The 25724-nt window shown below is 41.2% G+C and overlaps 2 protein-coding genes across 16 annotated transcripts in view; one reads left to right on the top strand and one right to left on the bottom strand.

Annotated features, from left to right (window-relative positions):
- GSAP (gamma-secretase activating protein) overlaps positions 1–15716 on the top strand; it is a 204477-nt gene extending 188761 nt beyond the window's left edge. For 4 of the 13 annotated variants that reach the window (XM_060632294.3, XM_060632295.3, XM_060632290.3 and 1 more), the window contains 8 exons: positions 2402–2497; positions 5318–5421; positions 6084–6178; positions 11171–11290; positions 12157–12218; positions 14172–14273; positions 14434–14533; positions 14960–15716. In XM_060632294.3, the coding sequence (XP_060488277.2) occupies positions 2402–2497; positions 5318–5421; positions 6084–6178; positions 11171–11290; positions 12157–12218; positions 14172–14273; positions 14434–14533; positions 14960–15051 (771 nt within the window). In that variant the 3' untranslated portion in view covers positions 15052–15716. Of the gene's footprint in view, positions 1–2401; positions 2498–5317; positions 5422–6083; positions 6179–10908; positions 11291–12156; positions 12258–14171; positions 14274–14433; positions 14534–14959 lie in introns of those variants that run through there. The other 9 variants (XM_060632293.3, XM_060632291.3, XM_060632296.3 and 6 more) reach the window with 8 other exon arrangements.
- Positions 15717–17468: 1752 nt separating this feature from the next.
- Positions 17469–25724, bottom strand: part of CCDC146 (coiled-coil domain containing 146) — a 114819-nt gene continuing 106563 nt past the window's right edge. For all 3 annotated transcript variants that reach the window (XM_060632285.3, XM_060632286.3, XM_060632287.3), the window contains 4 exons: positions 24138–24266; positions 23220–23357; positions 19720–19968; positions 17469–18365 (listed from right to left, as the gene is read on the bottom strand). In XM_060632285.3, the coding sequence (XP_060488268.2) occupies positions 18162–18365; positions 19720–19968; positions 23220–23357; positions 24138–24266 (720 nt within the window). In that variant the 3' untranslated portion in view covers positions 17469–18161. The remainder of the gene's footprint in view (positions 18366–19719; positions 19969–23219; positions 23358–24137; positions 24267–25724) is intronic.

Genomic DNA, 25724 nt, shown 5'->3' with positions numbered 1-25724 from the left:
AAAAAAAATGGGAAGCTTCTCAGTCACTTTAGAAAGCTAGCATAACCTTAAAACCAAAATCTAACAGTGACCACTTTTACTTATAAACATAGATACCACAAGCTTAATTAAAATATTTTCCAGTTGTCCATTTGAAAAATATGGCATGGTCAGGTGGGCTTTTTTCTAGGAAGGCTTAATATTAGCAAATACATTAATGTAATTCATCATATCACTAGTTCAAAGAGGGGAAAAAAAGATCATCTTTATAGGTGCTTAAAATTGATAAAAGTAAAATCCCACTCCTGTAATACATCAATTAGGCAAAAAAATATTCTAATACTAATGGTTAACACCCTTCTTAATGGAATGTTGGGGGCATTCCTGTTAAAATCAGAAGGAAGTTAAGGATCCTTGCTATTTTCACTAAAATTTTATATTGTTCTAGAAATTCTATACAGTGCAATAAGAAACAAAAGTAAAAGAAGATGCTATGATTGTCCAGTGCAACAAACAAATAAAATAATCAACTGGGGAAATGGGGAATAATAAGGAAAAAGTTAATAAGCTGGTGATTCTAAATTTATTTTCTTTTTTATTAGGATTAACCAGTTAGAAAAGTAAATGAAAAACATTATTCCATTTCCAAATCCTTAGCTTCTAGGTTTAATAAAATTACAACTAACAAGCCAATGAAATTTCTCTGACAGTTGACCAAGTGACTCACTTGACAAAGAGGACTGGAACTAGCATTGCCAGATAGCTAAGTATGTTGTTGAGCTACGATAATTGAAACAATGTGGTGCTTGTACAAAATAGACCATCAGGAGACTCTAGTTTTAATCTGAATGTTCAGTGTATGATAAATGAGGCATTTAAAAATCACCATGGAAAGAAAGAATTTTCAATCAATGACTGGCTATTTGGAAAAGACCATTGAAGTCCCCCCATCCCAAATACCACTACTTTATAGCATAAACCAACAAAAATATTAGATAGATTAAAGAATCTAATATAAAAAATTTATGTATGTGTGTATCAAATTGTCAAAAATTTAAAAATTACAAAGTTCAGTATACGGGAAATTGGGCAGTCTCATGTGATGTGGCTAAAAATTAGTATAACCACAGTGTCTGTGTGTCTTTCGGCAGTGTCTCTACAAACCTTAAGTATGTGACCCAACAAATTCCATTTCTAGGAATTTAGCCTGAGAAAATAATTGGGGATATGGCAAACAAATATTGTATAAGGATTTTTTTCAGTACTATTAACACTTGCATAAGAAGCATCTCATAATGTGTAAGAAGGGAATAAATAATTCTAGTACTTTCCTAAAATTGAATACTGTGCAGCCATCACAACCTGTGTGGTTAAGAATATTTAATGACATAAACTATTATATGAAGAAAAAACAAATTAGGAAACATTAGAATGAATGTGCACACTAGAGAAAAGGAAAATAAAAAATTCAAAATGTTAACATAGATGATAGGATTATGGGTGACTTAAATTTTCATGTTTATGGCTATTATAGAAAAATTGAAAAGCGCAAAAAAGCATGCAGTAGTCATGAATCAAAAAATTTTAAGCCTAATTGATGAACACATGGCCCAGAATGCCACAGGCTAAGTTTTGCTTAGGATGTTATACATGCAAATCTGCTAAAATAGAAGATATGTACACATATAATGTCAATTGTACGATTCTCATGGTGTTTATTCATGCAAAAATCTCTCTAGCCAGGAGGGCATCTAGCTGAGTAGGGCATCTAGGCAAAAGGGAGGGGAAAAGAAAGGAAGGAGACAGAAAAACAAAAGGTGGGGAGGGCTGGGATGCCACACTGATTGGTGAGCTCCAAGAACAGAGTAGGTATACAAGCCTGTTTGGAGGCAATAGAATCAATAAGTTCATTACTTTTCCATGTAGGGGCTTTATTCAGTGTCTGTAACCACTGCGCAGAGGAAGGTACCTGATGCATTTCCTTTTTACTCCTGCCTGTGTCCTTCCAAAGGTCCCACACCATACCTCCCCCCCTCCAACTCCCAGTTGTTCTGTGATTAGAGTAGTTCCTTTTAGTTCTCCAGGGCTGGGAGCACTAGACTTCAACCATCTGGTACATCCCAAAGACTTCTAAGTTAATGGTTTTGCCCAGCTTCTCTGGAGAATTCTAATTAAGGCTGGGAATCTGATTCTTGGCTGCTCACTGAGGGAATCATCAGTAGTTCCTCTTGAGGAGAACGTTGGTGCCCTTGACTTATGCCTGTTGAAGTAACACTATGGGTTTGTACATTCCTGCTGGTGGGACCTTCAGACCCAGTATTTTTCATATTGGTAAAGAGTGTTAATAAATGGATCTAGTTTAAACAAGTAGCAGGTGTGAGTGGGCAGGTTGTGACTTATCTAATCTGTATCCTGTTTTCAGATGGTGTCTGAGCTAAAAGACCATCTTCTGAGACACCTACAGGGTGTAGAAAAGAAGAAAATTGAACAGATGGTTCTGGACTATGTTTCAAAACTGGTTAGTTTTGCTTTTTTGTTCTCTATCATGCTCCTTCCACCCTGGTCTCCCAGTATGTAGCTCCCAGTATATGGTTCAGTTTTTCAGATTAGGTTTTTTACAGATTTCCTGTCCTCAAACCAGTATATTTGGCGCTGGAGATTGAATAAAGGGAAAAAAGAACCAAAAAAGCAATGTTATGAAAGTAGTTTATTGCAGTTCCTTCAAATGGTGATTTTTATGTTCATGGAAGGATAGAACAGTAATGAACTTGGCATGGTTGCCAAATGTTCATATGTCATATGTCATCTTGGCATCTTCTAGCTCCTTATTAAACCATAGGTAATGATTTCTGTACATGGAGGTTTATGAAGACATGAGAGAACTTGAATTTAAATTCTTAATGAGTGCCTAACAGCTCAATTAGGCCAGATTCTAGCTCAGTTGTGTAAATACTCCCACATTAGAATCTGCTGGTGGGATTGGTAGCTTATCTACTCAGTAGCCAGTAGTCACTCACTGAAGTTGTGTGATCCAAATTAATAACACCAGTCCATGTGTAAATAGAAGTGGTGTGACCAGTTTGAATTTTGAGGCAATCTTGAGTCTCTCAGAAAGTGTATGGAGTTCAGGCATGACCCTACTAAGAACCTAGAAATAGTGTGGTAGACCAGTTTCTTGAAGTATTTAAATTCACATAAAGAGAAAGAACACTCCATTTCTCCAAGTTTGGGTAAGAACAGTATGCAAATGACCAGTGTGTGAACATATATGTTTGCATATATGTATTAGATATAGCCCTGATTGAATTTCTTGTTTAATTTTATTACCTTTTATAGTTTTCTGCCTTTATTACAATCACCAGTGTCTTTTTATTTTTTTTAAATTTTTTAAAATGTTTTATTTATTTTTGAGACAGAGAGAGACAGAGCATGAACAGGGGAGGGGCAGAGAGAGAGAGGGAGACACAGAATCCGAAACAGGCTCCAGGCTCTGAGCTGTCAACACAGAGCCTGATGCGGGGCTTGAACTCACAGACCACGAGATCATGACCTGAGCAGAAGTCGGATGCTCAACCGACTGAGCCACCCAGGCGCCCCTCACCAGTGTCTTTTTAAATAGTATCTTTGAATTTCACAGTTTTTAATACATTAGGTGAGGTTGGAATCCTCATATATTGATATTTACAAGCAGGGCATTGAAACTTTCTTCTTCGTCTTTTTTTTCCCCCAAATTTGTTTGTTTATTTTGAAAGAGAGCACAAGCAGTGTGTGTGTGGCCGGTGGGGGGCGGGGGGGGGGGAGTTGGTGGAGAGAGAGAGAGAGAGAGAGAGAGAGAGAGAGAGAGAGAGAGAGAATCCCAAGCAGGCTCCACACAGCACAAAGCCCAATGCAGGGCTCAAACTCATGAACTGTGAGGTCATGACCTGAGCTGAAATCAAGAATCAGACGCTTAACCAACTGAGTAGCTCTGGTTCTCCGGCATTGAAACTTTCTTAAATAATAATAATTCTTTGTAGTAAAACTATACCCAGGAACTCAGTTTATGAACGTGTTCTTGATCTTCCCATGCTGACATTAACTTGCTTTCTTTGTCCTTTAATAACACAATTATTTAACATGTCCATCTGTCATCATTCCTTCTGTTGACTTTAAATTTCACCTTCCAATGTGTTAAAGGATTTTAGTTCAGGCGTCATGCTTCCTTGCAGTTAATCACATACAACTTTTTTTTAAATTTTTTTTTACATTTATTTATTTTTGAGAGACAGGGTGAGACAAAGTGAGAGTGGAGGAGGGGCACAGAAGAGGGAGACACAGGATCGGAAAGGCTCCAGGCTCTGAGCCGTCAGCATAGAGCCCAACATGGGGCTCGAACCCACAGATAGTGAGATCGTGACCTGAGCTGCAGTCGGACGCTCAACCGACTGAGCCACCCAGGCGCCCCCACATAAAACTTTTAACAGCAGTTTGTGTTAACAACCACCAGAACTAATAGGACCAGAAGTGGTAGAGCTGTAGCCTCAGAAAACTCAATACCCGTGACTTTCTGACTTGGCTGCCACTGATGGAGGCCAAATCCACCTGCTCCTGCCCAGCAGCAAACAGCCTTGTCTCCCAATCCTCTCAGGAGGGTGGCTGAACAGGCTTTCTAAAACAAATGGAGGAAGTTGCTGCAGAACCAGACTATATTGCTTATGAGTTATCTTACCTGATTTCAGCCAAAGAGAAACTGAGAATCTCTGTCACTGAGAATAAACTCTTATGCCTGTGCCTGTATGGAGATCCTTTCTGATTTGCCCCCTGTGCCCCCCGTCCTTAAGCCTACACGTGTAGTGCATGGACTCATGGCTGGCAACAGCCCCATGGAGACTGCTCTGTTGCTGACAAACTAGTCAAATGTATGACCTGGACTTGAAAGCAGTCTTACTCCACAGTCGACACTCAGGACCTCCATTGTCTTCTGTGTCTCCTTTCTTCTCACTGTCAGCCACTGACCTTTGTCATGTACCAGGCCTAGAACAAATCCAGTTGGACTTGACCTTCGCTGGTGGCAGAGGGCCTATGATTGAGGGCCTGTTAACCAGGCTGGGGAAGCTCAGTTGGGGCACTGCCTGCATAGACAGAAGGGTCTCTGTTAGACTCGGGTGTGCATTTTCAGTCTTTCCATTTTGGATTCCAGTGCCTCAGAACGGACTGCAGGAAGGCTGGTTCTGTGTCTGGGCACAGGCCACATGCCAGCTGCCCTGAACGTGCCCATCAGCCCTGCAGAGGGCTAGCTATAGGGACCCCTGAGGGAAAGGGTATGGGCAAAGGCTAACAGGCTGTCTTTATCCTCCAGCTGGATCTCGTCTGCCAGATAATGGAAACCAGTTGGAGAAAACACAGTCTTCACCCCTGTGTTCCCCACTTGTACGCAAGTATCTCTTGCTCTCTCTTATCAAGGTGTGCAAAGAGTTAAAACAACCCTAATTGCTGCCTGTTTGGGCAAAGCTTTTTTGGAAGTTAACAGTTGACAGCAGTTGTCACCAGCCCTGACACTGTCTATCTTAATTCTATACTCAGCATTTAGGGAATCGCCCTGTTACTTCACCCATCCTCTTTCCCTGACACGTGGTTGATGAGGAGGGAGGGACGTGTGAGCTCAGGACTGCTAGGAAGGGGAATTTCAATTAATACCATTTATCATTTATGTGCCTTCTGTCTGGTTAGATTCTAGGCTTTAGACTGATGGTCGCCATCATACTTATGAGGCTTTCAGCAGGGCCTAGCCTTTCACCATTAGCATGAATTCCATCTCTGTTAGGTACTCAGAGCCACTGCTTAGAAAAACAGGTTTTTTTTTAATGTATGTTTGTTTATTTTGAGAGAGCGAGAGTGCACATGAGTGGAGCAAGGGCAGAGAGAGAGGGAAGGATAGAATCCCAAGCAGGCTCCACACTTTCAGCACAGAGCCCCACGGGGCTCGATCTCACGAACCCGTGAGATCATGACCTGAGCCAAAATCAAGCGTCAGAGGCTTAACTGACTGAGTCACGCAGGTGCCCCTACAAACAGGGTTTTAGAGATTAACCCTTGGCTGACTGTGGCTGTGTTGTTTTACCCAGCAGTGGGAGGGCCAGTGCAGCTGAATTTAAAGTCTTTCACATCATGACCAGGATTCTGGAAGCTACCAAGAGTTTGTTTTTACCGCTGCCTCCCGGTAAGTCTTGGCTCTTCTGTCTTTTGTTGTAAGAAATTTGTTTTTTCTTCTTCACGTGGTCCCAGTCTTGGCACATTATGAGTTTAAGGATGTGATCTCCTGTGTCTGAGAAATTGGGTATCTGGCGTCACCGTGAGAGATGGTCCTGACATTGGTTCTCTGCAGACCAGATCTCTCCAATTATTAAACTATGCTATGCCTTGTCACTAACTTTAGGGAGCCTAGGCTGGTCCCCATGCAGCTTGCTAAGATACTTTGAACCAGTGAAGATGATTCATGGAGATCTTTCTCTGATGTCTCCAGGCTTAGTTTATCTGATTGAGAAAGTTAACACTCAGAAGGAAGTGGGTCTGGCTGGGTGTCAGAACTTGAGCTGATTGTTATGTGCTTGGAAGCTAAAAATTGCCCTTAGGACTTTGAAACAGGAGCAAGTCAGGCCTCAAAACAACCTTGGCATGTGCGTATGCAGTCATTCATTTAATTGGTCATTTGTTCATTCAGTAAACAATTTGTTGATTTTTTAAATTCCATTCCATGTACTGTGCTAGAAATTAGAGCAGTTACAAAAATTAACAGAAGTCCAGTTGGGAACAGGTGTATATAAATCAGTATCCTTTATACAAAACAAATAAGCTCCCATCGGCTTTGTGTTCATTACATCTAAGTTCTGACAAGTGTTAAGCTTTATGATAACTATCACTACATAATGTTTATCAGCCAGTTTTGTTTATTTATACACATACATCTATCCAATAATATACCAGTAATTCATTCTTTTATTTATTCATTTTAAACCAGGACCGGGGAGCCTAGGTGGCTCAGTAGGTTAAGTGTCTGACTTTGGCTCAGGTCATGATCTCACAGTCCAGGGGTTTGAGCCCTGAGTCAGGTTCTGTGCTGACTGCTCAGATGCTTCAGATTCTGTGTCTCCCTCTCTGACTCTGCTCCTCCCCCGCTCACATTCTGTCTTTCAAAAAAAATAAACATTAAAAAAAATTTAAACCAGTATGAGTATGGTGCCCATTTTATGCCCGTTACTGTTCTAAGTACTTTATATAAATAAGCACGTTTAATCTTCATAACAGTCCTAAATGGTAGGAACTTAAATTGAACCACATTAAATTGTCAATATCCAACCAGTTTTTGACCAACAAAAATGGCACTTTCATAGGGTTCCACTTATGATTCTTCCCCTTTTATGATGATGAAATTGAAGCACAGAAAGGCTAAGCAACTTGCCTAAAAGTCACACAGCTATTAAGCAACAGAGCCAGTATTCAAAGCCAGGCAGTCTGGCTCCAGAATCTGTGCTTTTAGCTACTATTCTGTGCTGTCTCTTGAATTTTATATTCCATTTGAATTAGTTGATGCTGAAACATTGACTATTTATGGGCCCAGGAATCCCCACAGCAGTCTTGGCTTGTCAGCATTTGTGATACATCCTTCATGCTTTGGAATCCTTCATGCTTTCTCTATCCATACACCTTATCTTATAAGAGCTGCTTGTAGTGGAGGTACAAAAAGAGTTTCTTTTGATTTTGTAGGGATCTGAAAGTGACCATTCATGAACATTATAGATGGCTTTAAATGATCCTGATGGAATCTGAATTGCAAGATGCCCTCTAGAAAGACTGAAGGGATTTCATGAAAACTATATTATAGCTCTCTGCCTTAAGCTCTTAATTATTTGTCATGAACACAAAAGACTTGTTAGAGGAATGATTGACACTTTCAGATTTGTTCACCGTGGATGTTCAAGCCTCTTTTGTAAATAAATGAACGTGACTCATGGGGAAAACATTATACTTGGGAGATCAGAAGACTTTACCTTCTGTGGAACATCACATTCTTCCACAGGCATGTGTAAGGAGGGGAAACATGGTGGAAAAGTGTTATCCATAGTGGCTGAGAATAATTAGGAGTACACTTAATGGTTTGTGTCCATGGGTCAAGTAAGAGCAGTATCCCTCTCTCCTCTTCTTTTAAATCTTTGTTTCCCTCATTTGACGTGGAAATAGAGGTGAAGTGAGGTTGGATCACGTGGGTGTGCATGTGTGTGTAAACACCGGTGTTTTCCCATGTCCCTGTGTTTGTGTGCTTGCTTTCCAAGCCTCCTGGATTAGTGAGAACTGTTTGAGTTCCAAGGGTCAGAAACTTGTAATCCATTTGGTTAAAGAGGAAAAGGCAACAAGGACCCCGAAAAGGAAGTCATGGTTTAACCATAGCTGGAGCATTTGCAGTTTGAAGGGAGCCTGGGTTCCCCTCACTGGCTACCTGAGGCCAGGAGCCTCGGAGGATGCGGACGGGGGCTGCAAAAGCTCTGCCTTGGAACTGATGCCTACTTGGAGCCAGTTGGCTGTGTTACTTGGAGCTGATGTGTGGAGGCAGCCAAGAAAGGACTGTTGGATGTGGGGCTGTGCCCTAGGGATAGAGAATGAAGCGTCATCAGGGGTTTCCAGGACACAGACACAGGGCTGGAGAAGGGATTTTGAATCCAGGAAACCTATAGGACGCTTATGTAAACTTTTCTTCAGAACTAATTTCACAACAGTTTTTAATCTTAGGAAGAATGTCCAAATCCATGTGAAAAATCTCATGTTGTTGATTAGTTAGTAAAAGTCACTTTTTTTTTTTTTTTTTGGATTCAGAGAAGCCAGTGGACTCCTCCAGCTGTCAGCCCATTAACATCTGTTTGTGGGCAGAGTCCGCACTTTATCTGACCCTTGATGTGGCCAGAACTTCGGACTCAGTCCCTCATTGCTCATGATTCATGTGCTCAGAGACAGAAAACTCCATGACGGCTCTGAATTCAAGTTCCTGCTCTTTGGGCATCATTTCCTTGTCATGTAAATTCCTAAGATTAGGCTGTGATCCTTTGTTATTCCCTATCCACACCCCCTCAGTTTCCAATTCTCTACCTGTTGCCACGTGTCTCCCCCAATCCCTCCCTTCCTCTTTCAGGGTCAATGCCCTCATCACCTCTGGTGCAGGTTCATGAAGTAGCCTCCTGTAAGTCTCCATACCTCTTGTAGCAAGGTGTTGGTACTCCAGTCCATTCTTTGCCTGTTGCCATTTTAATATTCCAAGAGTAAAACTGAAATCCTTTTTCCATCTTGCTCAGAAACTTTCAGTATCCCTCTCCAGAGTCTAATAAATAAGATATTCCTTGCCGTCATTCAGCATTCAGTCCCTGCCAATACTCAGGGCACCCTGCACTTTTCCTTCATGGAACTGGTCACATTTTTAAGAATGTATGTTTTGTGACTATCTGATTGTCTTCCCATCAGACCAGAAGGTGGATGGGAGCAGCAGTGACGTCTGTTTTGCTCATTATCGTGCACCCAGCTCCTTGCCTGGTGTCTGGAAGGCATCTGATTTGTTAAATAAACTAACCATTCCAGCCTTACCTCCTACCATTCCTCTCATACACCTGATTCCAACTCAGCTGGGTCATTTAATGCTTTCTGAACATGCCCTGTACTTTCTCACTTTTGGGCCTCTGTTCCTGTTGTCCCGTTAACCCAGCTGCCAGCTATTGGTGCGGGGTAATGTTATAGGCTAAAATTCCATAGCCCGCCTTCAAATTTAGCTCTGCCACTTACTAATGGTATGATTCTAGGCAACCTTCTTAGTGCCTATGGATCTTGGTTTCCCCATTTATAAAATGGGAATCAGGTAGTTCCCACCTAATAGTGTTGTATGAGGATCAAGTTGGCCGGTGCCTAGACTGAAGGCCTCAATACGTGTTTGTTATTTGTCACTGTTGTTCTACCATGTGCTCTGCGCTTCATAGACTTTGCTCTAGTTCTCAAAGCCACACTGTGGGAACCGTACTGGTGGCTCCATTTTAGGGATGAAGAAACAGGCTCATAGGGGCTTAGTTACCTATGGTGAGTAAGCAACATGGCAGGATTCTAGCTTTGGTCTGCTCATGACAAGCCTGGCTTTTTTTTTTTTTTTTTTTTTTTAACTGTCTCCACTCTGTATGTTCTCTGACCTCATTTCCACACACAGGAATCACATTTACCCTTCAAAGGTCCCCTTCTATGCTGTCTTTTCCAAGAGGGCTTTTCTGATTATCTGCTGGAGTGCTATCTTCTTCTCCCATGGATGTTGTTTTTATTTATTATTATTATTATTATTATTATTATTATTATTAAAGTTTATTTATTTATTTTGAGAGAGGCAGAGACAGGAAAGAGAGAGGATCCCGAAAAGGCTCCAGTGCTGTCAGTGCAGAGCCCCATGCGGGGCTCGAACTCACAAACCGTGAGATCATGACCTGAGCTGAAACCAAGAGTCAGACGCTTAATCTACTGAGCCATCCGGCGCCCCTGTTTTTATTGTGTGTTGTTAACAGTGTACTTAGAACTCTAGGTTTCTGAGTGTTTGAGTAACCCTCCCCACAGGACTTAGGTATGAGGGTGGGCCATCCTCTCTGTTGAATTCCTATAGATATGCTATCTGACCATATTATTTACATTTTTCTTTTTTATAATTTACTTCAAGTAGACCCCCAAAGCCTTTCTTTAGGGCATACCCAGAGATCAGGCTTATAGACTGTCCTCTTCTGGTCCAAAATGTTTCCTCTTCAACAATGTGGTCCCCATCTATCAGCCTTTTGGCCTGGCCATATGGGGTTTGAAGTTCTTCTGTTAATTGTTCTCTTTTGCCATCTTACTGTAGAATCGCAAACCTATTAAACTGTAAAACTATTTTTCATTGGGCAGGCCTTGCATTTTGTCTGTTTGCCTAGGAAGGGACATGAGGTGAAGGCAGTACATTCTTGTTGGGAACTTACTATGTACCCAGAGCACTACTTGGTCGTGATAACACAAAGAAGGAAACTTGGACCTTGTCTTCTAGCAGCATTTATTTGACTCTAGGTGCCAAGGGACCAAGCTAAGTGCTTTATCTACATTACTGAATTCCTTTCCTCTGGAAGGCTGGGATGCTGGCCGACTGTGTTTACCCTCCTGATCTCTCTACTAGGTTTTCACACTCTGCACACGATCCTGGGTGTCCACTGTCTCCCTTTGCACAACCTGCTGCATTACATTGATAGCGGAGTGTTGCTTCTCACCGAAACAGCTGTCACAAGGCTCATGAAAGGTACGAGGCTCTGAGTCTGCCAGAGTGCCAGCTCCAGGCTGAGCACCATCAGGCTGGCTTCGCGGGTGTGAGCCTGTGGGGTCACACGGGGCCCCGCTGCACTCAGGAGTGCAGGGGGATTACCGGGCACTCAGGAGTGCCCTGTGCCCTGTTGAATGCTCTGCGTTAAATCTTGAAATTCTTAGTAGCGGAACAAGGGGTCCTCATTGGCCTTTTGCAATGGATTCCATGTAATATGCAGTTGGTCCTGTTCATTTCCTGTAACCAGCCTTTGGGCTCATTTGAAGTGCCTTAGACCTTCAAGAGGCCCCAAAGGGGCTTCTCAGTCCACACACAGCTATTACATTCCTTCTCTGTACACGGGGGCACTTGAGGATAGGAGACTCTGAAGGCTTGTTTCTCGAGAAAATGTCATGAAATGGCTTACTTTCAGCTGATTAACTCTGTCATCTCAGACTTAGGCTTGAAATGCAAGAAAAGTTAAGAGATGCAGGGCTTACATGAATTTGCATTCGACAGCCCCTAGTATAATCACTTGCTGAAATTACTCATTGTGGTATTTTATAGATGAGTTTTGTTAATGTGTGTTAAAGTATTTGCCATTCCTCAAGGTGCCTTCTGTTTTAAGTTAGTAAAATTGTTCTGTGGCTGGCAGCCATGTTCCACGCCATATAGAAACAGCTTCAATAAAAACAAAGCCCTTTTATTCAGAGACACAAACTAAAATTTTCAAGGTATTGTTAGACTTAACATGAGAATACAAGGTTGGGATGTGTGTTATCAGAATGAACCACTGAAGTAGTATTTGGCTTGCTCAGATATTAAAGTGGAGGTTTGTTTTATTTGCCAATCTACCTTTCTTGTAGATCTGGACAATACAGAGAAAAATGAAAAACTAAAATTCAGCATCATTGTGCGGCTTCCCCCGGTAATCCTGAATTATATTTTATTCTCTCCATAAGCCTTGGTATGAACGTCCTTCAGTTTCTTCTTGTAAAGGGAGCATTTACTTGTTTTGGGCTAAAGTCAACTGAATTGTTTCACTTTTCAGTCCTTTCCAAGAAATCCCATCCATCCCCACCCGTCGGCCGTTCCCTGCTGCGCCCACAAAGGGCTTGTTCCTCTGGCTTTGTACAGCCTGGCACAGCCTGCCTGAAGCACTGAGCCATTTTCCCCTCTTAGGAAACCACGCTAATATTTACGTCTGTGAGTCTGAGGGGAGGGACAGGGGAAACATGTGCTTTTGGCATTTAAACTGATAAGAAATTTAAATACAGGTGAGGTCAGAAGGTTCTGGAACTGCATTTCCTCCCTCTGTCATTTCCACCACAGCAGGAAAACATTCCCAGGTCGAAGGAAGAATGAGGAACGTGAGAGAAAGGGTTATCCAGACACTCCTTATTTTTATGGAGGATATTAGCTCTCTGAGTCAGAAATACTAAGAAAATATGAAATTCCACAGCAAGGTCTTCAGAGCCTCGGACTCCACAAACTTCCTGACCCTGAGAGCCTCGGCCAGCTCTCTGCTCTGTTTGCATACCTTGAACACTCGTATCTCTGGCACAGTCCTCCCACAAAGGGATGTCCGTTGCCTTTCTGGACCTAATCATCTTCCTTTGTAACACCCTCTCCTCCTCACAGCTTAGTGAAGCAAAGGCGAGGGTAGAAAACAAAGCATACTTTCCATGGCTATATCTCTCTGGGGAAGGTCTCTGAACATTTAGTTTGGTCTCTAATTTTTTTTTTTTTTTTTTTTTTTTTTTGCCTCAAACTCTTAGGGAATTATAATTTTCTGGGCAAGACATTGGCAGAGAAACATGGCTACAGACTTTTGTTTCCTATCAAGGTATCACTTAGAGTCGCAGGTACCCGATTTTGAAGAGTAGCAGATGAACTCCATTTTAGAAAAAGAATTTGGCAACATCAGTGTAAAGGGCCTCTCTTTTAGACTAGTTACTTGTTTTTAAATTTTTTTCATTTTTTTAATGTTTATTTTTGAGAGAGAGAGAGAGAGAGACAGAGTGTGAGTGGGGAAGGGGCAGAGAGAGAGGGAGACACAGAATCCGAAGCAGGCTCCAGGCTCTGAGCTGTCAGCACAGAGCCTTATGTGGGGCTAGAACCCACATACTGCAAGATCATGACCTGAGCTGAAGTTGGATGCTTAACCAACTAAGCCACCCAGGCACCCGAGACTAGCTACTTTTGAATAATTCTTTTTAAATTATTATTTTAAAAAAAAATTTTTTAACGTTTATTTATTTTTGAGACAGAGAGAGACAAAGCATGAACGGGGGAGGGTCAGAGAGAGGGAGACACAGAATCTGAAACAGGCTCCAGGCTCTGAGCTGTCAGCACAGAGCCCGACGCGGGGCTCGAACTCACGGACCGCGAGATCATGACCTGAGCCGAAGTCGGCTGCTTAACCGACTGAGCCACCCAGGCGCCCCCATTCTTTTTAAATTATAAATAGATACAAGGTACATTTACTTAATGCACTGTAAGCTATATTCTCCTCTCTATATTTTTTCCATTCTTTTATTGTTATTATTGACTTAATTTTTTTAGAGTAGTTTTAGGTTCACAGGAAAATTGAGTGGAAGGTGCAGAGATTCCCCATATGCCCCCTGCCCCTACATGCGCATAGCCTCCCTCATTATCAACATCCGCCACCAGAGGGGTCCATTTGTTACAACTGATGAACCTACACTGACACATCACAATCACCCAAAGTCCATGGTTAACATTAGGGTTCACTCTTGGTGTTGTTCATTCTGTGAGTTTGGACAAGTGTATGATGCAATGGGTCCATCATTATAGTATCATACAGTGTTTCCACTGCCCTAAAACTCCCCCTCTACATATTTTTCAATTTGCCTAAAAGCTTATTGGTCAGAAGATCTGTCGACTTTGGGATCATCCTATGAGCTCTAACATTATTTCCCGGAACCACGTGAAGAGACTGCTGCAGAACTATAAGAAAAAGGTGAGTCCGTGGGAAAGCACAGCCCCACTAAATGTTCTTTGGAGCCTGTCTGCCCACTTCAATGTATCCGTATAGGCAGCAATTGTCATTCTGTGCCCTTTTTGTAAGTTTGTGCTTGTTGGGGAGATTCAACTGATACCAGAAGTGGTTTCTCTTTTAGCCCCCAAGTTCCGTGATTCACAAGTCGTCATTCAGTGTGGAATTTCTGCCTCTGAACTACTTTGTTGAAATACTGACAGACATAGAATGCTCCAATCAAGGTAATTTCACTCCTCCACTTTTAGCATTTCCCTGCTGTTCTCTTGACACATCAGTCCCTATTCATTTCTGTGTAGCCTTTTCTTTCCAGAATACCCCTTACTTACAACTTAGTCCTTTCTGCAATTGATCTTGGTTTGTAATGTACAATTTAGTTCTTAGAGTAAATTACCAAAGGGATAATCACCTTTGAGGTTTTAAAAGGATTTAAGAGATTCAAAACCCATTTGGTTGCTGCAAATGACCTTCCTTAGGGCTGAGGTTTGATAAATTTTAACCACACATTTTCAGAATAATGTGTATTACCAAAATATAAAAGAATTACAATTTCAACGAGCTGCGAGCACAATGTTATAGAAGTTCCATGGCTTCATAGTAACTCTTTTCTCCTCTCTCTTTCTCTCTCTCTCTTTTTGTTTTTTTCCCAGCCCTATATGCTTTTGAAGGACATGACAATGTGGATGCAAAATTTGTAGAGGAAGCAGCTCTGAAACACACCATGATGCTTTTAGGCTTGTAAAAGAGAAAATGCAATTATACCCGCCTCCAATAGTTTAATCTTGCTCATTAGCTTGACGTCTGTCAGGAATCCTTGACCAATATTTAAAATTGGTAACCAAAGTCAGAATGCGTTGTCAAGCCGTCTGACTTTCAGTCTGGTACTTGTTGAGACAGAATCAAACTGCTGTGCCTCATCCCAGTTTTGGACAGCAGACAAGAGGTCAGTGACCGACAGTCCCAGGAGGCACGCAGTGTCATCAGTGATGCTCTTCCCTAGTGGCTTACCTTCCTAATGGCTTCCTAGGTCAAAAGCTAGTTTCTGTTGCACTCTGAAATAAAATATGCTTTAAAAAAATGTAGGGAACAGTGTGTAGAAAAACAGAAACTAGATGTGTCGTTGAAAACAACATAGGACAAGCAGAAAAATTAAATGTTACATAAGAACTGTATTTGGAAAGAGGATACTTTTTAAAGAGCTGAATTTGGACCAGGTCAAATCTGCTATTTCTAGAATAGAATAATTTGTAACATATGGCAGTGTGTACATCCAGTATTTAGAGTAGGATTTGTTTTTATAATGGTTCAGATGGAACTGTATGTATATGTTAAAGTTCTTTTTTTTTTTTTTGTATTTATAAAAGTTTGATTTAGTAATATCTTGCCATTAAAATAAGAAACACTGAAGGTTTTGGCCTCTTTCATTTTCTCAACATGGCCTTTTTATCCCAGCCAGGAATCATGAGTCTGTGAGTATGTTCCCTCGAGGCCCCCATGACACCTAACTAGTTCTCCTATTTTTCTTTTTTCTTCCCTCTCTCTCTTACAGTGACTACATTCTGATCTATAATGGTAGTTGCTTGCCCGGGGTCAGTCTACCCTTTGCTTTTTTTCTCTTCACCCTGTTTCCTGCAGTGATCTTGTAAAATTTTAACGATTATAATTATCACTAGCTGGTGTCATAATTCAACTTCTTTTCTGAAATCATAGTTGTGTTCCAAATATTGTCCTCCACTACAGAATTTCCCTTTTTGGTCACATATTTAATCATCACAGAGGCTGCAAATCTGGGGGCCTTGTCAGCATGTTAGACTTTTTTTTCTCTTGAGAAGGTCATTGGTTTTCACTCCCTACCCTTTTCTTTTTCACACTTGCGTTTTGGTGTCTTTCTAAAGTCTGATTCCTCAGACTTACGCTGAAACTGCTCCTGCTCATAGCCTTTCAATGACTTGCCATTCATTACAGGATAGGATCCAAACTCCTTGTGGCTCTTACACAATTCCCCAACGTGAACATGCTGTTCTAGCCGGGCCAGTTTGCTGGGCCTTGAATTCAGCTTTTGTCTTCTTACTTCCAAACTTTGCTTAGGCTTTTCCCCCCACTTGGAATCCCCTCCTCACTTATTAAAATCTTAATTATGTTTAAGGGCCAGATAAAAAGTTCCATCTGACTGTGATCCCTGGCCATTCCAACACACAGTGACACCCTCCCCCTCTTAACCAGTAGCACACCTGTAATATTTAAACATCCATCCCTTTGTGTTACAAATTATGTTTCCATTCTTATATTGTTCCTACATGTATATTTTTTGGATCCCTAATGCAATTACTAATTCCTACAACACAGGATTTGTGTTTAAGTATACAGTATTTCTTTGTGTTAACCACACAGTGTTACTTATCATAGACACTTTACTTCTTAATAGCTTTCCAAACCATCCAGTTAGATTCAGGACTGACTTGTAGGCTGAGAATGAGATTAAATTTCCTTCCGGTCTGGCAGGATGTGGGTTTGCAAAATATTTTGTTTGATTTAGCAAAAATCAAATGAAGGAAGGAGGGATGGAAGGAGGGAGGGAGGGGGGTAGAGAGAGAAAGGAAGAAGAAGGAAGGAAGGGGAGGGGAGAGGTGGGGAGAGGAGGGGAGAGGTGGGGAGAGGAGAGGAGAGGAAAAAGTGGTATTTCTTACTCCCAGAATTATGACACAAAATCCATACCTGATACCAATATGAAATACAGCTTGAATATATGAAGTAAAATCAGTTTTCAAATTTACTTGTGTATTTTCATACATGAGAAAATATAAAAACGGAATTAGGAAAATATACGTGGGTGAAATGCAATAAAATTAGAGTAATGAAATAAGTGGAATTGGCCTCATTTCCAATTCTGTCACATGCAAAGCTACAAATGTTTTCATTGGAATTTTTAAAAATCTGGAGTCAGAACTTAAAATAATCACAGGTTTATTTACATATAACATTGTAAAAAATCTAGATTTATAAGATAAATTTTTATAGCAAAAGGATTCTTTATTTGTAAAAAGAATTACCATAATATACTTTAAAAAGGACAAGCCTCCTTACTGCTTTTTATTTGATTTACATTTACCAACAATAATTTCAAATACAACTATTTAACAAAGTGAATTATACCCCTGTGTTACTTGGGATGTTTTCCTTTTTAAACAATCATTCTGTCTTTCCCTTTCAAGTGAATATATTCAATAGTATTTGTGTTTTTTCTTCTTTAAATTTTTTTAAATGTCTGTTTTTGAGAGAGAGAGACAGAGACAGAGTACATGTAGGGGAGGGGTAGAGAGCAAGGGAGTCACAGAATCTGAAGCAGGCTCCAGGCTCTGAGCTATCAGCACAGAGCCAACACGGGGCTCGAACCCATGAACTGCAAGATCATGACTTGAACCGAAAGTCAGATGCTTAACCTACTGAGCCACGCTGGCACCCCATTTTCTTCTTCTTTAATAAACAGAGACCACTCTGCCAATTTCTGTACGTCACTGAAATTTGATTTATTTTTCTTGCATTTTTATAGCCCCTGGACTATACATTTCTGAAAGGTAGTAAATATATAGAGTGAAAAAGAAAAAAAAATAAACACTACAGATATATGCCTTGCCATAACTGTAGGACAATTCTGTGTCCTACTTAACATCATGTAAAATATAGTAGTTGATGAGTGTAAAAGGAAGCCATGTTGTTCTCCACTGGTGGTCAATTGCAATATTTTGCAATAATTTGTATGTTAGAACTCTTATGCTGATATTTTCCAGCTGTGGATATGAGGAAACCTGATTGAAGTGTCTCTCGTTGAGAAGCCTGGATTGGTTCACATACTCAGATTTCAATTGGCTTTATAACAGGTTTTCTTATGTGCCTCATATTGGCCCCAGGTTCACTGGGCTTAAAAGGAGCCAAAGCGCCATATGGTTTTGGCAAGGGAAGAGCGGCCTCTGCCTCTGGGATATAGGCATTTGGACGTGGCTCTGCAGTTGTGTAAACACCGTTGGGTAGCTGGCGAATATCTGCCGCCAAGAACTCCTGCAAAGAATGATTTTTCCTTTTGAGTTTCCTGAAAACTATAGTGAAGCCAATTCATCCTCAGGGCCCAGCAGACACAGCTGGGTCTGAGCAGTCTTAGGCTGTGTTGACTGATATTCCCCCAAAGGGACAGATGGGTATGAGGGTGGAGTTGCTAAACACACACACACACACACACACACACACACACACACACACACACACACACAGCATCTAATTGGAATGACCCATGTTACCCAAGTATCACTCTGTTGCTGGGGTTTAGGGTTTATCATAAACTGGTTAGTGGGTTTTAAATTCACTATATTCCAGCTTTAATAGCTTTCATTACACACTATTTCCATGATTTTGAAAAAGGCTGGAGTAAGTCATTGGTGAGCAAATGTTAACAAAGAGGGAAATAAGGAGTGAAGTAGAACCAGAGGACAGAAGTGGTCAGCACCTTGCTTTGAACCTCAGGGTCCTCAAGATTCTGCCTGTGCTTCTGGAGAATAGAGGAATTTTTTACAGCATTAAAAAAGAACTCTAAATAATGGAGACAGGTAAATGACAGCTGGGACATCATAGGTAAAAATGAATGCCCTAAAAAATAGAGTCCCAGGCAGTGTGGAAATTACAAATCTGACCCTATTTTCAGGCATTTCTAGTGTGTGTTTGGAAGGCATGTCTTCTTGGGATAGGGAGTGAATAGTGATCCTTTGGGGGATATCTACCTGCCAGTCTGAGAGTGAGCTGTAGGTCCCCAGAATGTAGTTTTCTTAAAAAGAGATCCTTAATGCCATTTTAAGAATACTAGAAGGTCATGGGAGTAGGCAGAACTCAGCACCCGATGTGTAGGTCCAGTGATAGACCTAGATTTAGGTCAGTGGTTGGAGAAGAAAGCTGTGGCCTTGAGGCCTTTGATGCCACCAAGTGCATAGTCTGCAGAAGGCCGTGACAACCTTCCCAATCTACCTTGGTGGTCCCAGTGGCCAGACATGGGAAAGTAAGGTGTAGCCTGAGCAGGGGTGCAAGGACATAAAGCCCTATGGATAAAACCAGTGCCAGCCTGGCCACTGTCCTGCCGGTGGGAGTCTATGGTGTTCAGCCACACTAGCCCAGGATGTAAGTCTGGGGGAGGGGGGTGGTTGGTGCTTGATGAATGTTTTCTGGAAAATATTACCGCACTTGGGATGTTATTTTGACTTGTCCCCTACATCATATCTTAATAAAAACAAAACTCCTTTCTACTGCTTGTTGGAACTAGGTGTGTGCTAGAGTGGGAGGTTTTTTATATATTTCGGGAAGACTGAAATCCCTGAAAATAGCCCTTCCTGCCACACTGGACAAATGCAATATAGAAGACAAAGCTTACCTGAGATTTTTCAGTGATGGCCAAAGCATACATTTCTTCATCTCGAAGTACCTTCAGCCATTCTCTTTCAATGTCTTTATTGAGTGGCAGACCCTTTTCTATCCTGGAATTGCAGGAGAAGATGAAATCTTCTTTATCCATGACTTCCTTTTGGAGTTCAATGGCCAGAGCCTGTTTCATGGAAAGCTCAGCAACAAGAGCCATCATTTTTTCCGTGGCATCTTTGATCTTTTTCCGGTAGCCGTTCATCTAGAATGAAAGAGCCCAAGGTTTAGACTATGTATACATTAAGAAAATGGCAGGCTGCTGGCTGTCTAGAATGGTGGGGGGCAGTCTTGGCTGGAGGACAGAGAGTTTAAGTGGGAATTCAGAGGAAATAAGAATTGGAAGAGATCTCAGAGATTGAGCCCAATTCCCTGGCTGTGTAAATAAGGCCCTCCTCTCACAGGCACACACACTCACCTCCACACCTGGAGAGAGCCTGGCCCTGGGTAAATAAAGACAGGAGGGAAAAGAAACCAATCTGTTCATCTACTTACTGGAGTTCCAAGTGGATAGCATGGAGGGAAATAGTCCCTTTATTTTTAAGAGGTGATAAGGAGAAGGGAAAGGGTATTCTTGATGTGTAAGTTCTGGCCTAATTTTGCCATGTCTTTAATTTGTCACCTATCCAGTGGAAAAAAATCTGGTAGAAAAAAAAACTACATTTAAAAATTACTCTTTAATTATACGAGATAATCAGCAGAGGTCCTGTATTCTGAAATGATTTTTAATGGAAAATATCATACCTCAATGTGGTTGCATTATTGATCATAATTCCTGGGATGCATCATTATTAGGTCATAAGCAAGCATGAGTTGAACTGGGGAAAATCTGGTCAATAATTTGAAATGAAATGTTTCTTGTTCTATGGGTATGTTTACCATTTCACATCAGCTAGTTATCATCAAAGAATTAAAAGATAGGACTAAGTGGAACATAGGCACCCAACAAAATTAAAACTGAAATTTTGCTGAATGAAGGAATTAATAAATTCTATTCTATTCTATTTTAATCCTTCAGTCCTTTGAATAAAGGTACACTGGGACCTGAATATGAGCTTCCAAAATCTACAATGGGCCTTGAAATACTTTATTCTCCTAATAGAGTGGACACTGATCTATCTGTATATTTGCTTAGAGAAATATTGCTGTTTGTGATTTACCTTCCTCTGAAAATATGTCTAATTGTTATATACACATTTTGTCTCTTTAAAGGAAGAGGGAATATACATTTTAAAAACTGTTCTATATTTTAAGAAGCATATAGTGAATAAAAGCAACTACTTTTTAAAGCTTCAATGGTGAGTCATTATCTTAAATTTCATTAATCAGTTATGGTACACTTGAATGTTGTGTGTATGTGTGTAAAGCTAGCCAACCTCCTTATCTCCTCCAAAAAAGGATGGTATTATTCTGGGTTGCTCTAAGTCTTTGTTTGGGATTTCCCATTTTCTGTTCATTTGGGAAATTTGCAAGTGGAGCCATAAGCTACCTGGGAAAGGTGAGAGATTTGAGATGTGCATTCTCGTTGAGTTCCTGCAAGGAGCTAGACCACTTCTCAACTACTCAATGCTTGCAACAACTTAAGCTGATATCAACACCCATTTCACAGATCAAGAAACTTCATTTTAAGATCATTTATGTATCTTTCTCAGGGTCACTCCCTAGTATTGGCAAATCACAGATCTGGGGTCTGAACCTTTCTACCTTCTAGTTCTGCCTACTATAAGGAAATCCTAATTTTAAATAAAAAGAGAAAAAGCCAAGTAGCTAGCACTGAAGGTGGGGAAAGGTACGGGAAGATAAAGCAGTAGGCTAGACTCCGCTTGCTGGATCCCGGGTAGCAGTTGTCACCATTTGCATTTCTCTAGCATTACAGCTGACTTCCGGACTGCCAACAGATTTGACAAGCCAGCCCTCAGTGACGACTGGACTTCCCCTAAAGAAAGGGAAATTCATTTTGCAAAAGGAAGGAAGGCAACATTTAAAGAAACATCGGGCATGCTAATTCAGGCAAAGTTCATGAGCCTAAAAGAGTCTTAGCATTTCTTATTTGATGAGGTAAAGTCGTGAATTGCCCACGAGCCATGGATCTGATGTGGAAGTCTATTAGTGAAAGTCATCAGAGCAGGTGTGTAAATGCCAAATAAAAATGGCAAAGGAGGCTCGAGGTTTACAGTGATTTTCTGTTTCTTTGGTGAGCGAGAACTTTCTAGAATGGGACTGACTTCACTTATTCAATAATTTTTTTCTCTCGAGTTTAGTACACGCTGGCCATTGGGGAAATTAAGGACGAGGAACAGCCACTGTGCTCAGGAGCCCACCATCATGGGCTGTTTACCTGTCTGCCAGCACTAGGTGTGGACAGTGTGTCCATTCCTCTTTGTTCCTGCCCTCACACCTGGCATCAAGGGAGCACGCAGCAGGTTCAGTAACTAAAATCCCTGGGCTGTCACAGCAGATGCTCCAAGGGGCCCAGAGGTCAGGTGAGCAGCAGCTCCTCTAAGTGTCCTACGGTGCCAGGTCCTGCCTCACCTAAATTACCAGCCTCCTTCCTGCTGGTGGCCCCTTTCAGCGCAGCTCTAGCAGTCCCAGCCTGACCCTGGAGCTTTGAATCAGCAGTCCTCATATTTGAAACTTAAGAAATTGGGAAGCTCCACATGACTGGTCTTTCCTCACTAGTGTGGCCCTGTAGTGGCTTCATCCCAAGGACTAACAGGCATGGGTGTTGTGTGACTGACTGCTGTTCTCTTTAATGGTCCCGTCCATTTCTGGGTTCTGGCTGGGTTCTGGATTAGGGCTGTTTTCGTGCAGACCGCTGGGTAAGTGAGGCCCTCTAATCACAAGGAACTAGAAAGGATTTAAGTTGGCACATGAAATATAAAGGTATAATTGTCGTAGTTGGAGTAGGTGGCCTGTTCAGGGAAACTTGTAAACTGTCATCAAAAAGCTTAAGTTTTCACATAACAGAAACCCATGGAGGAGGGGAAGGGAAAAAAAAAAAAAAAAAAGAGGTTAGAGTGGGAGAGAGCCAAAGCATAAGAGACTGTTAAAAACTGAGAACAAACTGAGGGTTGATGGGGGGTGGGAGGGAGGGCAGGGTGGGAGGGAGGGCAGGGTGGGTGATGGGTATTGAGGAGGGAACCTTTTGGGATGAGCACTGGGTGTTGTATGGAAACCAATTTGACAGTAAATTTCATATATTAAAAAAAAAAAAAAAAAAAAAAAAAGCTTAAGTTTTCCCAGTACAAAACAATTCATTCAGGGGACAAGATTGAAACCCATTTTGGACAATTCTCTAAGAGTCCTCTTTACCTTTTTAATTTTACATCTTTATGTTTCTCTAGTCATAAAGCCAAATCTCTTCAGTGCTACTCTCGATAAATAAAGCAGACTGTGCAAAATGACAGGTAATAAAGGAGTAAGGGCAGGAGGGAGAAGGCAGGGTCTCAGGCAGACCTTCTTGGCTAAGAGCAGAGTGTCCTGTTTGCAGGCCTGAGTTTTGCTGCAGAGTCTGTCTGTGAGCCGGGAGACCTGTTCATAGATGAAGTCCTTCTCCAGTAACTTCTCCTCCTTCTTGGCCAGCTGTAGTTCCAGCTATGGTTGAAAACAATTTCAGTAAAAAGGAAAAAACAAAGTCATGTAACTCAAATTCTTCTTTCTTTTAAAAAAAAATTTTTTTTAAATGTTTGTTTATTTTTGAGAGACCCAGAGACAGAGCACAAGCTGGGGAGGGGCAGAGGGAGAGGGAGACACAGAATCAGAAGCAGGCTCCAGGCTCTGAGCCTGATGCAGGGCTTGAACTCATGAACTGTGAAATCATGACCTGAGCCGAAGTGGGCCACTTAACTTACTGAGCCACCCAGGCACCCAAAAATATTCTTTCTTAATTAGAGCCCTATTTTTTTCCCCTTAATGAAAACAGATTGCTTTTATATAGTTGCCAAGATATCTCTGGAAAAGTCTTTAGCACTGGTCTAAGTCAAGACTCTCCTTGCTCCCAGCCCCCTGCAGGCAGCTCTGGGAGTTCTTCCTTCCCAAGGTAGGGGGCAGCCCTCTCAGCTCCATTTAGCTTCCTGTTGTCATTCCTCTGATACTCTCCCTTCAGGAAGACAAATTAATCCACTAAAGATGCTAAAATTGTTCCTTTGGGCTATGAGACAAAAGTGGGCATCTAGAAACCACACAGGTTTTACTTCTTTTTGGCAAGCATTTGAAACAAGCTTAGGTTTTGTTAAGGGATTACAATGACACAATTGTTAGTGGCTAGAATTGTGAGGGATAAATCTGTCTGCATAAGATGGAAATAGCACCACCGATATCTGTGACACTGATCAACAAGGGGCTAGTAGGTACTACTGTCAGAGGAATGCTTACCGAATCTAATTTTTTGATCATTTCTTCTTGGGTCATATCTTTCCCTGGAATGAAGCGGGTTCTGTTCTCACCCTCAGGATTTATAAGCTGTTTCTCCAGGTCTCTTATTCTGTCTGTGCACTGTGAAAACTATTAAATAAGAAAGAAACATTAACTTCAAAACTAACCCTCTTGCTCCATAAATTTTAAAATCACATGGCCCATGGTCTTTAAAGTCTTCCAGTGGGATCAACCCAGGGAAAGGGGCAAGAGAACTCTTTTTTTTTTTTTTTATTTTTTTAATGTTTATTTCTGAGACAGAGAGAGACAGAGCATGAGTGGGGGAGGGGCAGACAGAGAGGGAGACACAGAATCAGAAGAAGGCTCCAGGCTCTGAGCTGTCAGCACAGAGTCCAATGCGGGGCTCGAACTCACAAACCATGAGATCATGACCTGAGCCGAAGTCAGTCGCTCAACTGACTGAGCCACCCAGGTGCCCCCAGAGGACTCTTAACATCCCATCAGCTGGGACCTGAGGTTGAACAATGTGTCTGCCCACCCATGGTGCCATGAGGATGATGCCTGTAACTGACCCTCTGAAGTAAGTCTGCGAGTTCAGAGCCATTAAAGAAAAACCTGATCTTACAACCAGACCTTTGACTATTTACCATTTTGTGTTATACCCATGGGATGCTGCATGGTCGCAGAGCAGAGCTTTTTATGGAAGATTGTTCTAGAGGCCAAAGTAGACAACATACAAAGCAGACAACATCCTGGACTCCAGTTTAAAACCCTTTGTTGGCAATAGGTTTAATGGTGTTGCAAAGAATGAAGTTCTTAACTAGGTCAATACAATGTACAGTCTGTGAGGTATAGCCTGAACCATTTATATCTTTTTTGTTAACCACCTAATATAATGCTTTATATATCAACTATATTTATCGAGTCAAGGAGACTTTGGAGGTGAAGAAAATAGCAGTTCACACATAGTTTTTTATGGAGAGATGTGGAACACATTGAAAACCAAGAGTTATCATTTTAAACCTACTGAAAACCTGTAGAATCTTGGGCAAATCATTTATCTTCTCTAAACTTTAGTTTCCTCAACAGTCAAATGGGAAGATAAGGCCCAACTTAATGGGGTTGATTACTTAAATGAGATACCACATTCCAAGTGGTATTTATACTTTACACACTTTACAACGTGTCCCAGAGTGATATAGGTAGTATTTAATTTTTAATTTATGTATGCTTCTCCTCCTGACAAAAAGAATTCTAAGTGGTGACATAAATAATTTATTTTTTTTCCTTTTTCTTCCTCTCTCTCCACACTCCTTAATTGCCCTTAATATGGAGTTAAAGTATACATCTACACATAATTAAGCATAAATACATTATTGTATTTTTTTTATTTTAACTTATTTTTTATTTTTGTAAATTTACATCCAAATTAACTAGCATATAGTGAAACAATGATTTCAGGAGTAGATTCCTTAGTGCCCCTTACCCATTTAGCCCATCCCCCCTCCCTCAACCCCTCCAGTAACCCTCAGTTTGTTCTCCATATTTATGAGTCTGTTTTTGTCCCCCTCCCTGTTTTTATATTAT

The sequence above is a fragment of the Panthera onca genome, chromosome A2 (assembly GCF_046562875.1).
Source record: "Panthera onca isolate mPanOnc1 chromosome A2, mPanOnc1 haplotype 2, whole genome shotgun sequence".
Lineage (NCBI taxonomy): Eukaryota > Metazoa > Chordata > Mammalia > Carnivora > Felidae > Panthera > Panthera onca.
Note: the sequence above shows the minus strand (reverse complement) of the source record. Positions and strands in the feature narration are given on the sequence as shown.